The sequence below is a fragment of the Varroa jacobsoni genome, unplaced genomic scaffold (assembly GCF_002532875.2).
Source record: "Varroa jacobsoni isolate VJ856 unplaced genomic scaffold, vjacob_1.0 scaffold_793, whole genome shotgun sequence".
In the NCBI taxonomy this organism is placed as follows: domain Eukaryota; kingdom Metazoa; phylum Arthropoda; class Arachnida; order Mesostigmata; family Varroidae; genus Varroa; species Varroa jacobsoni.
In genome coordinates this window covers 339,019-357,429 of record NW_019213695.1, presented here as the reverse complement: position 1 = coordinate 357,429, position 18,411 = coordinate 339,019, and the positions used below count along the sequence as shown (strand labels likewise).

Genomic DNA, 18,411 nt, shown 5'->3' with positions numbered 1-18,411 from the left:
CATAGAGCTCATATGCCAAACTTGAATACTTATTAAAGTCGTTAAGACAAAAGTCTCTAGCGGTTGAACGACAGTAGACAAACAGAACAGCAACTACGGAACACTTAACGTTATATACAACGGTATTTTCAAAACGTAGCTGAGGTCCCTTTTCGTTGTGAATCAACAAAAACAGCCAACGTGGACGTTATTCTGACCCACCAATTTTTTTGTCTATGACTAGCCATCGTAACGACAATTTGCTTCGGGGTAGTGAGTGTAATTATACGTAGTTTCTACTTCATTTACAATTTTCCATTATCGTCTATCCTTACTAAATGGTATGACTTTCATTCTAATTAATTTTGCTCAAGATGGAAAATCATAGTTCAGTCTTTTCAGCTGAAACGTCGAAGTCTACTAATCAGAAGCGTTCGGCCTAATAGGGTATATTTCCCGTGGCAGTAAACGGAGTTTTTGACCTATTGCCTGAAAGACAGTTTTCTTATTATGACACAAAAAACATCAGTTACAGATCATCGCACCCTGGAAGGTCAGCAGGAATCTGGTGCATTTTGTATGGGAAGTCATCCTGTAAATAAATGACGAAAAGCTGAAGTGGGGTGCGCTATTCTAAATGCCAGGAAGAACACCGGGCATCGAACTACCTTTCTTTTTTTGGTTTATAATAATAGAACTGTATCATCTTTGAAATTTCCCCATTTTAAAGTCTCAATATTAAAACAAAAAATAATTTTTGAGACCTCGAGCACATCCTATTCTATAATAGAACCATACGATTAGGCTCTCACAAATGCCAAAACGACCGGAAATGCTATAACGGCCATAAAGCACACGTACACTATAAGCCCTAGATGTTTATACTTACAATAATACTAGTTATTAACAAAGTGACAAGGTCTTCTTTAGAGTAAAGAATTGGCTATTTCGAAGCTCTTCGAGTGTAAGCTTTATAGCGTTTTGTAAAGGTACAATCGGCAAGGAAGATCACCTTATTGCATTTCGAAAAAATTAATATCGAAAACAGGCCCCCAGTTGGAGTGTTGGAAAATTGTACCTACGATGATATTTTCACATGATAATACAGTTCACAAAAAAATAACAAATGACGTTCCTTTTCATTTGCGGTATTAAAAAGACATTCATTGAAAACCAGTCTAACAGACTCTTCCTTATTGCCACCAAATTTATCCTAGGTTCTATTCTATATCCAAACACTACAGCCAGCATTATACTAACGGATACATAACTCTCCGTTGTATTATTGTTAGTATTAATGCAGTTTCATGGAAGTTATCCATTTAGCGCGATGTTAGTATATATGTAAGTGAATGGAATGTGTGATTTTCTCATTTATTCTGTCCTTACGATCTAAGTTAAGTTTGATTTTCCTGGGGTGCTGATCTGCTTTGATAACGCTACTTGGAAAGGTATAGGGTGAACAAAGAAAAGATTAGGGACAATTGGAATATGTGACTCTACAGTAGGCCACTGTTTAGCTAGTCTCTTGAGAATTCCTAGTTTTTTCGTTTCATACCAATACGCCCTGTTTAATGGCCTTAAGCAGGATTGCCGAGATTAATGAGCACTAGTAATAGAAATCTATTACATGATCAGGGTACTTCATATTGCTTGTCTCTCATTAAGACATCGAAACAAGATCAGTGAAATCGTAACAGGCATCAATCACCTTGTTGCTCACTAGTGGCCTTAGCAGTACGCGGTTAGTAGTCACAGCGGTCGAAGGCCATATAGGACGTAGTCAACAGAAGTGAGATGGGAACAGCCAGATGTCGGGAATCATGCATGAGTGTCACTTTCAGTCTGGCTTACTTTACCCTTTGCCTCCATGAAGAAGAACTACGACATGCATCGTGCAGGATCGTACAGTATAGGCGTTGAGAAGAAACTCACCACCACGTGGTCCGGCACCACCTTGGGTAGCTGAAATCGTTTTATAGGCTTGCGTATCGCTGCTTCCTGTCGATGAGTTTGATTCAGCCTTCTTTTTGATTGTTACCCTGGATGAATAGCAAGAAATACATTGTCAGTAAGTATGTAATTGTAATATTTTAGACAACTAGGGTTAAGAGAGAAATGATCTTGGAACAAATATTGTTCTTTGAAGTGCCCATTCAATAAGCGTCTTTTTCAATCATATTATTTTAAAAAGGTTTACCGATAAATGTATTAGCTTCATTATTTATCTTCTCCTTCTAAGCGCTGATGTCTCTCAATATCATTACTTTTATCAACGGTGCTATAGTTCGGATCTATGCAACTTTACTACGAGTATGTGGGAAAATGATATTTATATTGATCACACGCGATTTCCAAGATCCCGACAGCCCGAAATTAGTTTCATTATACGAACCTCCTAAATATCACAGACACGTCATTTTTGCTGCTGCTATCGGAATTAGTTGGCGAACTTGCTCTTTGGCCGGTTACGGCCTGTCCCAAATCAACATCGACTCTACCGTCGCCAGAACTGCCACTGGGGCCGTGGCCGACGGCAGGCGACGAATGCGGCCGAAATTGTCGTGATTGTTGGTGTAAGGTTGAGGCTTGTCCTGGCTGGGGGCTGAGCGAACCTAAGTGACTGTCAACTATCTCAAGTGAGTTAGACGCATTTTCACGCTGACTTCGCCAAGATAAAGGCACTGACTGAGCGGAAACGGGCTGTTGCTGGATGGGACCTGCCGCCCCACATATTCCGGCACTAGTTGCTGTTACCCCCGGAGAACTCAAACCAATCGATGAGTTTGGTGATTGATTCCCAGTTCCTGACAAAGTTGAACCTAGGATAACTCGACCAGGTCCAGAGAAGTGGGGTTCACTGGTAAGTCGGCCCTTGTTTCGTACCGAAACAGCTTTGTTGTTACTGCTAGTGCCACTGGTGGCGGAGCTGACGGAGCGTTCATCTAATCTCTTCGGCTTGGCAGGTAGAACAGGGGATCTCTTCAAGGCGGTTGTGCTACAGCTGTGATTGAGGCTATTATGTTCCGTTTGTTGCGAGTTCGTTGCTGACGCTGCACCAACGAGAAGATGGTGAGGTGTTGAAGGTTCTTTGCCTCCGCTACTTGCGATACTGCTTGTCTCCGAGCTGAGCGTTGATAATGATGAAGTCTTAGCGGAAGTGGAACCTTTTGTGTGCTTGTTAATTGGTGTGCATCGTCTTGGGACGCCGTTGAGCGACGGTGACGGTGAAGTTGAGGGACTTGACAAGTGAGTGGAAGAACTTCGTGGGGCTGGGCTACGTCGATGCGGAGTTTGAGGTGAATGACTTCGCGAAGGTGGAGGCGTTTGCCGCTGAGGCGAGCTATCGAATCCGGGTCCGAATTTTAATGGCGCACTTGGTACCTAAATGATTACCGTCATTGCGTCGAAGATTCCGCGTTGAAAACCACACGAACAACGACAGACAACAAAATGCAGGCCGAAAAAAGAAGGTTAGATTTAATGCTATAAGGTAGATACGGACAGGAAAAAATGGTACTTTTGCATACGTAAGGATGATGAATGACGCGTCATTTGTTATTACTTACTTTTTAAAATATAACAACAGTAATAACAATAATGAAAGTGAATAACTCCACACAATAATACGTATCACATTACTGAGATACGTTTTCTTTGGGATAATAACAATGTTTGTTCGATACTACAGAAATTTTTTGTTTCCTTTTTTAGTGTTCATCAACATAAATGATTAATGATAAATAACAATTGTTATTTGTAAATTGTCTGTTCGTCAAAAGCAGGTACTGTAACATTAAAACCTATAATTAAACAGCGCAGTCATAAAGCTAATGTTTAGCGGTTCTAGGCTAAAGGGCTTTGTGCAATTAGGCTAACACCGGTACATGAGTCACAATTAATTCCTGCTTCATTCCTAAGTATAGGCCAATCTTTGAGCAGGCTTCTAGATGAGTATACGTAGAGTTTCTAGGTATACGAACAGGTGCTTCGGGATACAACAGTCGCAACAAAATATATGCCATAAGGACAGAAGTGAACATTTGACAGATTCGCGTCAATTATTACTCAACGGTAAATTTATAAAGTATTAATTGACTGTATTATCGTTAGACAACGCTTGGGGCGATAAAACAACTCCAATGTTTGTCCGATTCATGGAAACAATACCACATTCTCGTGTCCGTACCTGAATGTCTCTATTTCGGTTAACGTTATGAATAAATACAGGGATCATATTGGCGTCTATTATTTTGCTGCAACATAGCTAAACCTTTAGATGTAAAAACAAGTATATATAGAAATTACGGTCGAAAAGATAGCACACAATTTGAAACGCAATGACCTGGAAGGACAGATAGTCGCAGCTTTACTGACATCAGCGATACGATGTAATCTTATAGGCTCAAACACAGAAAGGTGATAGGTGCAAAAACGTAAATTCACTAGACAACCTGGGGCTCACCTTCGAATTGGCCCCGTTTCAATATAGATCATACTTAGATCGTGACGTCCTATCTAGCTTTTGGTCAACTATGATAGCATGCATAGACACATCCTATGATAGGTCAAGTACACAGTAAAAACTCAAGGATACGAATAGACAAAAGGGATTCAGGCCGTGGGCAAATTGTATTCCTCTAGGTTAACCAAACGCTACTGAACAAGATGGACAAAAATAAAGTGGCCTGTGTCTTAGTCAGTAACATAAAACTGAGCCCAAAATTGAGATTAAAATACAATTGAAATCCCGAAATAAGAACAAACAGAAAACGAAAAACTTACATCGACCTTTGATTGGGTGTTAATCAGGTGGTAATTTGATTGGTTGTTGAGGTTGCAATATTGAGTTTGATGGTGATGGTCACTCAGATCAGCAGAACAAGGCAGACCAATAGAGGGCAATGAAGGCGTTCGTGGTGGTAACGAAACGTCATCATACACGACAACATCGACAGGTGGGGCTGTTGTTGTGGTTGCCCCATCACGCTCGGATGCGGTACCAGCAGCACCTCCGTCAGCTACAGATTTGTTGACGCTGCCCCAATTGTGGTTTCTAGGCTTGTTCTTACAATCGTTGTTGTATGTGTCGCTCTTGTTGTCGTTATGTTGGAAATTGTCACTCACCGCTAAATTTCCTCCATTGGTCTGCTGTTGCTGTTGTTGAAGCTTGTAATATGCCTGGGCGGCGAGAAACTTGCGTGGGATATGCTCGGGATTGGAAGCTGCGGCTTGAAGTTGCGACGGCAATACTGGCGTTGGCAGGACCGTCGCCCCTGGTGGCAACCGCGACCCGTGCTGGGGGGTCGCCGGCACCGAGTTCGGTGCCGACAGAATTGGTGATACGACGACAGGCGGCGAACCGCTCTGAGGAAAACGGCGTCGGTAATTTCCAGCTTCTTTGCTGCCACCTCCGCCGCTGCCTCCACTGCCGACTCCGCACGGTAATGCCGATCCTCCTGCCCCTAATGCTGCCCCACGAAGAGATCCCGCCGACGAAGACGAGGGCGACGCCTGCATCCACTGACCGCTCGTTGCCTTTAGCTCCCTGCAGAGATAAAAGGAATGAGAGGAAGCGTCAAGTCAGAATACGCGACGAAACATACGGAGAAGAACAGCGAGGTAACAGCGAGAAAAACTGATGAAAAAAGTATATTTTAGACTATAATAGAGTAAGTAAAATGAGATAACAAACGTATAATACTACTAAAATACTATGACGTTAAGAATTGAATAGACCGTATAGCAAGTAGAAACACCTGTATGCACTCGACTGAATAGGAACACTTGGCCACTATCCTATTTCACCATATTCTGAACCACTTTGGCCTAGTTATTTGCGACAGACGCTCGTGTGCCCCTATCGATCCTCGTTAGATGTAGTTGATTTTAGCAGCGTCTTCGTATTTTGAAGTTGGCGCCAACTCCAACAATCTAAAGCTGCGCTTGCGTACTATCAAGATCTCTGCTAAACTTTGTTGTAGGCAGTTTGACCATGGACAGTGCTCTTTTAAGGCAAGGACATATACCCTTATCGGATTTATATTAGCTATAAAACATTAGCATAACCCGTTATGCTACCACCAAAATAACTAATATTGAGAACAAAATGAAGAGGGAAGCAAACCCACAAAAGGATTTACTCACAATGAAGAAGAGACAATCGTTTGTTGGGTGAATCAAGTCAGGTTCAATGGTGACAAAAGAAACTAGTTGACATCACATAACCGAAATTTAACACTTAGATAAGAAGCAGTTCACTTGGTTTTCGCTAAAATCAGAAGTTCCTATAGAAATGACGGTTTCAGACAAGAACGAAATTAGGCGACGAATGCGAGAGAACCGAAGAGGAGATCATTGAAACAATGCATCCGATGTCAAAGGGCTCATTGCAGTGGCGTATGATCAGCCTCGATGTTCGAAAAGAGTATGGAGGACTCTTAATTAAAGAAAAAAGGCCTTACAGCTAAAGAAGTGTCTGCTCCAATTGTAAACTTACTCGTTTATCACACCAGAAGCCCATTTGTTCATAGTATAAAGTTTTATTTAAAGTCCCCTGTTGTTAGTGATTCAAGTCATCCGACACTTTAAGTCACCTAATGCACAGTTTAATCTCTCTGCAACGGGGGTAATCGGCGGGAGATATAAGAGAGAGGAGTTAATCTAATTTCCCTTCTTCATCCCCGTCAAAGTGAATGTTACGAACCTCTCCAAATCATCTCAGACAATGCATTACCGTTGTGACTTCAAAAACAAGAGTAAATCAAATAAAATATAAAAAAAAAAAGCTTTATTCGTTATTTTCTGTTATTGCTTTCGATGTGCCAACTAAGAAACCATAACAGCTTACCGACCCCCACATGATACCGCTTTGTTGACTATTTAACCTAAGTAGCTACTACTCCATTAGGCACTCTTTCCGTTAATGCACCTCATTGATCGACGCAAACGGAAACATTTGTAGAGCGAAAAGGGACTTGCAGAAGTCCAGGTAGACTGCATGCCTTCCATCAGTTCATAATCCTGTTGTTATAATGCGTATCGTTGATGGAACCACTCACTACCAGCTTCATGGTGCTTTTTCCGGAAGTGAAATTAAGCAGTTCCACTTTATAATCCATTAAGCAGTACTTGCTTTGTCTTCATAATATCCGTGGCGCACCGTAAATTGCTAACATATCCTATATAGCGTTGATGACCAGTAACGCATCGGGCAGTTGCTTGCTGTATAGCCAACTGTGCAGAGATCTCTATATGCAGTACGATGTAGCCAGGACCATAACCTACAGGTATGTAGCCTTAAGCCAGGTATAATTCGGTAATTAAAAGAATTGAAAATGAGCTTGCGTCGTCAAAATTTAGGTAGCCAAGCAGCCTATAGCCGTTCATAGCGTATGTATATAGTACGTACATTAGTAGTTTGTACACTCGAATGAATATTATGCCGACCGCAGGCGAGATGCTAACGGGACAATTGCAGTAAATCTTGACTGACCTTGTCAAAATGTGGCACCATATTGAAGCGTGATATGATCATATGGGATGTTTGCAAAGATTCCACCCACTCCATAAGTATAGCACGAAACAATCAACATTTCTGATCATATGGATCGTAGATTCGCTGGAAGTAGGTCGATGATATATCAATGGTGTCGCTGTTGAATGCGAAAGCAAATGGCGCGTCTAGGAATCGGAGCAATATGCCGATATCGTTGTTAGTGAAACGAAAATTTATGCCGTCCGCTTAAAACGTTTGCGTTTGCATTTGCATTTATTTTTAATACGTTACCTATTACTCGAAGGTGGAACAACTGGATTATATCTAAGTTATACATCAACTTCTATGCGTTATACAACATTTGTATTTGGTAATTAATTTGTTCGAATCTCAACTTTTGCTTAATAGAAAGTCTTTCTCACTCAAACATTAACGTGATAATGACACATTCCTATATGTAGTCAAATAATTAATACTGTAATAATCAAGTTGCTGATAATCCTACTTTGACGAAGCACTTATCACACTTAAGTTGTATCAGTCATGCAAAAATTTAATCAAAGGCTCCAAGTTCCTGTCACGACAAGTTAACTTCAGTCAATAGAATCAAAATGTTATCCAACAACAACTTCGATTAGCAAGATTCTTTTTTCAATTATCGATGCACAAACTATTTGTTGGCAGAGAGTGTTGTGTGAGTTTAGTGTTGGAGAGTTATTTTATTATTGCTAACGCCTTTTAGCATGTAGATCTTCACTGAAAGCTATACGCGATTTGAGTAACCTCTTAACTTCAACATCAGTCTCCAAAATAATGCAAAAAAGATGAAAATGAAACAGTTATATCTGGCTAGACTAATCACAAAAAATAGATTGAGTTTTTTTAACAGCGCACGCTTCGTCCAACAATATTCAGCCAATCTCTTAATCTCTAATCGCTTATCAGGCTGGATATTCATATGGAAATTGTTTCTGGCTTGTCTGGTTCGACAAGCGGAAGTTTCAGGCTTTAAAAGGCCAAACCGAGACAGCGTAAAAAACTTGAACATAGGTGAGGCGTTGGATTCTGATTAATTTTCTCAACCTGTACTGATTAAGAATGTTTCATTCACTCGGACATTTTTTACAGTGTCGTCACTTTGACGGAACAAAATGAAAGCTTACTAAAAACTTAGGGCGAGTCTTTTAGGAAACGCTCGAATATATGAAAGCGTCAACTGCTCGATGACAATAAAGTAACACGGTGGAATGTAAAATGTCTCCGTGGACATGTTTAGGGAAATAGTCATCTACGATATTGCTAAATTAACCACAATAATTCATGACTCAGGGACAAAACTCAGGGACTATGGGGATCTTCGTCTACGATGAAGAATAAGCGAGGATCTCACACATTTAAGTAGAGGAAAAACTAACTATAATGTGATCCACCCGAATGATAATCGCTTCTACCAGGCGTATGGCGGCCGTGTGGTTTTCTCAGTAATTTTACTGTAATTATAGACGCTTTATTGTCTAAATACATACAGAAATCGTAAAACTATTTTACTAGAAGCTTCAAATTTAAAAAGGCCGGTAGCCCCTATCTCCTCGGCCCTGCGTCTTCTTTAGTCGAGAGGAGGGAGTCTTTCTCCTTGAAGCCAGCAAAGGAGTTATTTTTGTGCCTCGAGCGAACTTCAATCAAGGACATGAGAAAAGCTGACGCTTAAGCCTATTCGCATATTTGTGCGCGTAGGCTATGCGCATGGCCAATAGGAGCTCTACGTGGAAGCTAATTAGAGTAACAAACACAACAAGACGCCATGACATCAAAACTAATTAGACAGATGCAGTGACGTACCGACTTAACGCTTATTTTTTGCCAATAAAAGCGGCGGTTAAATCGGTGTCTCGAGGACATCGTAAATGCGACACGACGCGAATGGATGAGTCGGCGTCATCAACCTATTTTTTTAGGCATTTTCAGTTGCTCGTCACACGGACAAAAAAAAACGGACGATCAAAAGCTTTTCTTTTTTTTTTTAGTAATTCAGTGTTATTGCAAAAACATCAATACATCCTGCAAGATGTCTTATAAAAGCAGTTGACATTATGAACCCACGACGAAACATTATTTGAAAGGACTTAATTACTGAGGACAGCTGTGCATTGTATAATCTGGCAATTTTATGCAGCACTTTAATACACTCACGAAGAATAAAATTGCGATAAAACACGCAGATACATGTTCCGTCATTATTGATAGCGCGTTGACGGGCCTAAACCCTTACAAACATATTGGAATAATACCGTAAATTTCGAAATTGTTCAAAGGACATAAGCTAGATTTCTTTCACACGCGACTTCTCGCGGTAAAGGATTAGGGCTAGAAAGCTAAATCGGGCAAAATGCTTAGTTGTCCTGCATGACTACGACTGTACCTGGAATCCTTGCGCAAATGTAACATCATGTATTTGTTTATCAAGAATCAAATCACTTTACTACTAACGTGCCACAAATGAACGACGCAGCCAAAATGGCTGCACCTATACTGCATAATAGAAGTCTATAAAAAATGAAATTTTTTAACTGAGTTTGCTTCAATGCCACTTACTCAAGAGATCCGTTATCAAACGAATTGTTCGCTGGCCGCCGATTCGCAGGGACTCGAGGCGATTTAATGTGAACCGGTAATCTTTTTTTTTATCGACACGCGGAGCAAGCGGGAGACCAGGATCGTGCGGTTATATTTTATAACGTTACACCGTCTGATGTCATAGGCTGTCGCACACCTCTGTATGATCGTAAAAATTAACGACAATTTCACAGGCAGACTGGTCATATGGATTAATTAGTGGTAGTAAAATTGACAAAATGGGCCATATCCAAGGAAAATGTACCTACAAATTTATAGAGGAAATCATGCTTATTCAAAAAGTAAATAATACTGCTAGTTCGGATGTCTGCATAGAATGGCTATTAGTCATAATGTGCAGATGTATCTGGTATGTAATAGATAGAATGCTACAATGAGCGTGGGTGACATCGGTGCAATTATGAGCATGCTTAAACAGTGTTGTTCCATGTACAGCAGCACAACCTAAATAATTCTTGTGAGGAAGTCCTTCATTTGTAAACAACTGTAGTCAAATTCGGTCTCGTTTGATAAAAATAAGAGGACCCTCTCATCTCAAATATGTGACCTTCTAAGGGCTATGATATCTCTTTTTTATACAGTACTATATTATTAATTAGATTCGATGCCATTAAATACAAATCATGCGGGTTAAATGAACGATCACTTTTAAGGATCAAAAGTGTTTTTATAATATTGGTTAACTTAGCTTCGTTTTTGTTCAGTGTAAAAAGGTACACCACTTCGAATTGTAATTTTATCTCAGCTAGATTATCATATGAAATAAAATTAGGTTGAATTCAGAAAGGAACCTTTCTTTGTGCTTAAACCCTCCTACTTTCGATCTTCAATTCCGTATCCCACAATTACTGCTTAGCTGAGCCTGTAGATACCATAGCGCCACGTGGTGGGTACACAACGAGTTGCTTGTGATCTTTGCTGAACAGCACCTCTACATTAACGTAGATGGCGCCAAAATCATTCGTCCCTTTTCTTATCTATTCTTTCTGATTTCAGGCGGAAAGAGCTTTTGGCTTACTTGTTTCGCTCGATTATCTGCTAGGTGACGAGCTGAGCAGCGCTTGAACATGACAATTGTACAACGCAAACTGTGCAGTACAATGTACTGATTCGAGCCATTTTGTCAGCTATGTCCCAGCTGCTACAGGAACGATAACAGTTAGGTCCTATCCTTACCCCTGTTCAGCATTATCTGCCAAAAAGGTACCCGTCAGTTGTCTATTGACTAACGGCTTCGATCTTGCGTAGCATACTGAATGGCTTCGTGCGTCTTTCACCGACCTGAGGCGCTGCGAATGCTGTCTAGCGAGGTAATGAGGCCTTCAGTCAGTCGGAATTAGTCTAGCGGGTGTGACAAGCATAACGCCAGTGGTAACTGCACCATTCATGCCGCTCAACACGGAAGAATTAGAACGGATGACCAATGCTTTTGTACCGGTTCGGCTTAATTTTATAGGCAGGCAAAGACGACAACAAACAAACAATCTGCGTCCACGAAGCCCTTGTCCACTAACTGCTGTTAGAGCTTAGTTCAGCGTCTGCAGCTGTTATATCTACTAGATCTATCTGACCATAAGCACCAGTATGGTGGCAAAAGACAATAGCTGTTGGGGCCCGCTAAAGACAAATCTCGCCTCCTATCTGGTTGGTACATTACCGGACAACTGAATAGGACCGTGAAGTCTAATGCAGCTTTATACAAAGTTTTATCAGCGTATATAAATGAAATCAAAGTACGTTTGGAAATATCCTTTGCCGAAAAACTCCATTTTGGTTGCCAAGCTATCGCACTTAGCGTGCAGGTTTTCAATACGCGTTGTTGAGAAATTTCTATCACTTAGTCAGTAACACACTCAGTGACATGATCGAATCGATTTAAATATCGCAACAAACATCACTTATATATAATTACTATTATTATTACCCTCATTGTAAGTGGCCTACCTTGGATACATTTTTTTTTTTACCTAGGTTTGGCATAAAGGATGATCATATATCTGTCTGATATACGATCATCCATTAGGGTTTGACGTCGTTAAGGCGTTGGCTCGAAACAAAGTCTAATAACCGGAATTAGGTACGTCGTAGGTAACAGAATCTTTTGTCTGTTCCAAAAATATCAGCTAATAGTAGATATGCAGTAAACCAGTCTTAGTATCACAACGTCTTTAATCTAGTATTTTTATCTCTTCTATGGTTACCAGATCATGGAACGAGAAATATACTTATGTTACGTATGTATTCTACCTTTTCAATGTAAGAAAGAGTAACATGTAGTACATATTTGGTATAACAAAGCGTCAGCTAAAATATCTTGAGAGCCTGCTAACTTCCCGTGAAAATTGTTTGTTTTGACAAAAATGTATTCCCAAAATAGAAAAGTAGGTCTTTTTGTTTGCGATATCCTAAATATATAATTCAGATAGGTCTTCGGTTCCTGTTCGGCCCTCGGTGCTTCATAGCTTGTTAATCTTCTAGACTATATTACAGGCGGCATGGAGTGCGCGTTCGGCCTCGAAGTCCGACAACCGCCATGTGTTCCTGCGGCATTGCTGACATATAGGCTGTATAGCATATAAATACATGCGCATGGTTTTCTTTTTTGTTATTAATTACTTCTACAATAACAAGCTATAAATAGCAAAAAATGACGTCTTACATTTATTGATTAATTGTTGCTATATGATAACGTGCTTACTCAACATTTCAACTCGTTCTTTTTATCTTAGCATCTTCACACGGTTCGCTCCAAACAATTGTTGCTTAAGTAGCGTAGCTCCATGAGGGACACCGACATCCTTCGTTCAAACCATCTTTTAAATCAACTCTAATAACAGAAAAATCAATAACGGCAACGATTGATTGCCTTTTATGATAGCGTATTTAAGCGATGCGTAGAGAGGATCGAGGAGAAAAAACAAGCGATAAAATTTAAAAACAAAAGACACTTCAGTGTTACTGAAGTAGGCCCCGTCCTTGCCATCTCGCTATGCTAAAATACTTTTATTTGGGAATTATACTTTTGACGACGTTTCCATCTAAATATCTATCCTGCCCCAAAATATCGCTTGAGCAATCAACGGGTGTAAACATGCTTTCCCCCATACATAAAAGTAGTGAGTTCTATACGCAATATTGCTAACCTGCATATTGGAGCGTCTCCTAAACACTGTCGTTTAGGAAAATCAAGCCAATGTTCACGCAGTGTGCAGTACTGGCTCCGGCCAATTTATATCCTACTAGATTCTACTATATATGACGCTACGTGTTAACGATCTTGGTATTCTTTTTGTTGTTGGTAACGCTTCAGCGTCACATTTCCCTGCTTCCCTTTCTGAATTTCGTCCTGTAGTTTGACGGTCAATGCTCCTTTCCGATCTATCACTGTCTTTCAAGTTACAGGACTCTCTTTCGGTTGATCTACTAAACAGAAGAAAGCGAAAAGCTTATCCTTAATCGTACTTTTCGCTTTATTTTCCTTTAGAGGTTCCGAGCCATAGCAATTGCTTTTCGGCCCCTTTTGGCTGATACCATAACGACTGTATCTGATGCAGCCGCCGCCACTATTGATGACTAGGAGAGTTTCACAACAGCAGAATACGATACACAGAACGACTACGGACGCTAGCAGATTACAACGCTTCACAACGGCGAGCTAACCAGCCAAGGTATAAGCAATGCGCGAGATCAGGCCGTGAGCCCGATTTTGCGCTCCTCGGAAGCCGTGAAGGATGTTACAGTCACAGGGACCGCCATTGCCACCTGCTGTGAATGCCGCATCAAGATCTAGGAGGCAGCAGTTAAGGTAAAAACGAAGACGAGCGTCAAAAACACGAGCGGGAATAGATGGTCATATTCGTGGTCAATTGCTGTTTCCTATGATGGCGTCACTGAAACGAACATTGGAAACGTTATATGTGTTCATTCACCTGCTCGCCGACTCGAAGAGCGGATAGAGCTGATTCTGCCTTCAGATCAAAACGACGTATCCGCCCAGAGCAGATCGACAGGAATCTTAAACGGAACGCGCTGAGGTGTAGTGTGTATTAGCATACGATGTATATTGCCGAATCTGCTTTTAAACTTCTGGCTCTAACTAACAACAGGCCGAGTGGACTATGAATAACTGGGTTTGCAAAAATACGTAAAAGCAAATAAGGGCATCGGGCGAGATGCTGTACATGTAAGATTAGTTAGGTAAGTAACTTTCAGTGTTGAAGGTAAGCAAAGGAAAGCGTTTTGGAATAACCGTATATCGGGCTAGAACGGGCCTCAACAAGCTGCATGTAAGAATTATAATTTTCAAGTAACCCAAATTTCAAAACGAACCTTTGCGACCCCAGTTGCGTTCGGCCTTGATTTTAAATTTTGGTCGGGGTTGCGCCAATAATCTAAATTCGCTTTGTCGGATGCTATAATCACAGTAGCTGATAGACGTACTTCTTTCGCTTAATGGTACTTGATTTTAATGAAGCTCACACGTGTTTGTCGAATGCAGAATATAAATTACGCTAACATTGCAAAAAAAATCGTGACCTACTTTTGTTTTTTGACAGCACCATCCTACGATCTTTCTCACAGACACGTTTTCCAAATAGTATAGAATCAGATAAGGCGCTGCCAATTGTTTCATTCTCATTATTTTCGTAAAAACAAGTAAACAAAATGCTACATACAAACGCTTGAAAACGATGGTGTCGGCCAGATTCGGGAAGCGTCACTAGATATTCGTTTAGTCACTCAAAATTGACATAACAATAAGAAACAATTGATTAAAATGACTCAAGCTTGATTTTCGAAACACGAAAGGGAGCTACAAGTTCGTTTGGCTCGATCAGCCGTCTCGTCTTTTTGCTCACCCGCAAAACGTTTACTCGCGTTTTGTAAACATTAAAGAAGCAAAAATACTGACAGCAGTTTTCTTCTGACGTGAGACAAAGAAAAAATCCGAAGGAAACTTTCTGGCCTGATAGCGAGCGCACCCAGAATTCAAGTTGTCTAATTAGCCGCTGAAGCTCTGCCGGCAACGATTAAACCAAATTGCGGGTCACCAAAAATCGTAACGGCTATGGCTTCGCATACTGTCAAAGATACTGCCGTTTACTTATGGCAAAATTCAGCGGAAGGAATATTTCTATCGGACCAACAATCACTTGAGCGCACTGTTTTTCGCAGATTTACTGCTTGAAGAAAAGGCTTAGTCCGCTGGGGATGCTGACGACTGTCGGTCAATAACGGCTACCTTGTCATTCCTGCAACCTTCAGCAACTAAATTAAATCGGAAATAATCTTAAATCGTCCTGTTCCAGGCGGTTAGCGCTCATGCCGTATCGAGATTATATTGTTTGTTTAGAAGTACGTTTATTAGATGATAGCGGTGAGTTTACTGAAATTATATCGATGATAACGATTATATTATGGTTATTTTATAGAGGAAAGGCTTATTGTAACCTGAAATGTGCGTGTTTTGCTTCATTAAAAATCAACTTTTGTACTTAAAAAGGTAAATTGATAGTTAAAACAGATGCGACTTCCTTCGCGGTGCCTTCGTTTACCCCCTACCGCAATATATGCAGTTCCAATTAGATATACGCATTTTTCAAACCTATTTTTAATAGCGTGTCGTCTATCAGTGATTAGATCAGGTAAATAGGCCGGACGTTTCATGATATACGTTCTTTGAATCAAACGGACGCAGGAGTTGTTGGGGCCAAGTGCGTGCGACTCCGCAGTTGCGCGGATCTAACGACTACACGGTCGAGTCCTGCAGGATGCCCAGAAAGCTGTAGTACGTTACAGATAACCCCACCACCAAAGACGTAGATAGTGAATTCTAGTTAGCTTAATCCAGGCGTAGCGAAATGCGAGATACGGAAACCCACAGCAGCGAGAGCGCAAGATGGCGCGGCTACCGTTGAGCCCTAAATCCTGGAGAAATCTCGCTCATGAGACATCATACTCGGTCAAAGCTATATTTTCCTTGCAACGATTTGATTTCTCCCTGCACTTCAACAATTATCCTTTCCATATTGAAATCAGCCCAGGATCGTTACGTTAGGTACGATCGTTGGTCAAGTAATTCAAGCTTTAGCGACTCATACTTTGAAACGGGCCACAGTGTATACGTACAGGGTTCACTTACCCCACGTAAAACAGACCCTCAATTTCGGTCATACAGCTTCTGAGGTACTTCGTACGATGTTATCCTCTCTATGTAATAAATGTTTAGTGGAATTAATTTCAAAAACATTCTCGTGTGCGCTCACACATTTGTAATGAAAAAGCAACGTAATCTTGTTATATATACAAAGAAACTAATGAACACTATTACGTTCATTAACTCTTCTTCTTATTTGCTAGAGTCCCGCTAAAAAAAGCAACGAATTTAGATAAAAAAATGTCTTTCTAGACACTTATGCATACATCGGTAAGCTTACTGACCCCGATGCTATAATTTCAATTAGATAAAATTAAATTTAAGATATTACGTTATAATGTGATAGAAAATAGGAAATTAATAGGAAAAGAAGGATAATATAATAAAATAGAAATAATAATAAAATAAAAAAGAAAATAGGAAATAAACTGCATATCGATGTACAGACTGTGCCAGCCTTTGATCTTTTTGTTCGTCAATATAGAGTCTATTGAGCTATTCGTTGTTTTTTAGGCCTAGTTAGAGCATTGTTCTACCCGCCGTTTAACCTATATATGTTGTAGCAGCAACGTGCAAAAGCGCCTGAGCTTATTATTGATATAGATACATGAGCCAGATGATAGGCATAGGTTAATACTCTGATCTGTCTAAGTGGAATGAATGTACTGACGTTGAAAAACGACCAAATTTTTCAACAAATTAATAAATGAATAGCAACGAGTAAGGTTCCAGAAACTGTGAGCACGTTTTAAAGTAGTTAAAAGTCAGTAGACAGACCGCCATCGAAGCCTCAATAAGGTAGCTTTTATCTTGCTGGTTTCTTTTTTTCGGATTTACCATGTTCCTGGCATCAGTGTAATGAAGTTCACGCGTAAAGTAGATAAACAGGCTTCACGTCATCGGCTTCGCGCGAGCCGCGTCCATGGATCTATTGGTGGTATATATATATATATATATATATATAGAAAGAGAGAGAGAGAGAGAGAGAGAGAGAGAGAGAGAGAGGAGCTTTGTCTCTACTGGAACCACCATGTGAGTGTGATGCACAGGGAAGCTATATACCTGGACTGCTTTTGTGTATTTTTCTCTTCGTTCACGCTATGAGTCCATTGAACGAGTTCGTATCACTCAACCTCCTCACACTGCTCACGCGTTCCTAAGGGAAGTCTACAAATAACATATTAAAAAACAGTTGCTTAAGCTCACAGAGCTATCATTTGAATTCACTAAACAAAATAAGTTTCCCGCATACAAACTGATACGTGTTCTTGCTGGTGTACAAAAGTTTAAGTAGCACCAGGTCGCTTTCGGTCTTGTCAACTTTGTCATACTTCCGCTAGAACTTACCGATTTTTCTAGTAGTCAATAACTTTGGAGTGTTATGCTAGTATCACTAAATTAAATAGGTCGCCTTGTTATAACCGAGAATTGGACGTATGCATATGTAAATCCGTAAATTTCTAATACATATCTGTGGTCTTTGATATAATCGTTTCAGATAATTTTTTATATGAAAATCAACATTGACAGCTATGCCTTATTCAGTATACTAATTGTCGTTTGGTCGAACGAAATCACAAACCGTATTGAAACTTATTTTTAGCTTATCCGCGCCGGTTTCGTGGCGCTTCTTCCCTTCGCTCGCGCGCTATATATACGTACTTGATCATGGTGCCGGATCACGTGATTACGTGAAATCTATTTTTGCCATCACCTGATTTATGATGAAAAGCCCGTTATGCTTACTTCGTATTGTGAGGCACGACCCGAGTCACAATTGTAATCAAAATTTGTAATGTCCTTCCACTACCTCATTTCAGTTATAAGATATCTTCTGATAGCGTCATTTTGTATCCATTAAAGAGCACGCTCCGGTATCACACACGGGTATAGGAAAACTATTAGAGCACATTTTTGCATCATTTTGTATGCTATAATATTGCCATATCATGCAATTGACTAGCCAATGGATTCCCTGTTTGATTGTATCTATGGTAGTGTCATCACTTTTTGCGCGCGTAGCCCAGAAGTCACCCGTAAATAGCTAGTTTTTATCAGACAATTGACCCAGACGTAGGTATCACTCGACATCAAATCTGTCCAATCATTAACGGTCCTCATAAGCGACCATCTATCTGAATAT

The 18,411-nt window shown here is 40.4% G+C and overlaps 1 protein-coding gene across 9 annotated transcripts in view; it reads right to left on the bottom strand.

Annotated features, from left to right (window-relative positions):
* Positions 1-18,411, bottom strand: part of LOC111263839 (uncharacterized) — a 246,032-nt gene that overhangs the window by 78,770 nt on the left and 148,851 nt on the right. For 7 of the 9 annotated variants that reach the window (XR_015312465.1, XM_086969805.1, XM_086969806.1 and 4 more), the window contains 3 exons: positions 4,765-5,527; positions 2,375-3,363; positions 1,915-2,021 (listed from right to left, as the gene is read on the bottom strand). Coding sequence is in view for 8 of the 9 variants with exons in the window: in XM_086969805.1 (XP_086825931.1) it covers positions 1,915-2,021; positions 2,375-3,363; positions 4,765-5,527 (1,859 nt within the window). In the remaining variant the exon portion in view is untranslated. Of the gene's footprint in view, positions 1-1,914; positions 2,022-2,374; positions 3,364-4,764; positions 5,528-10,069; positions 10,344-18,411 lie in introns of those variants that run through there. The other 2 variants (XM_086969810.1, XM_022839251.2) reach the window with 2 other exon arrangements.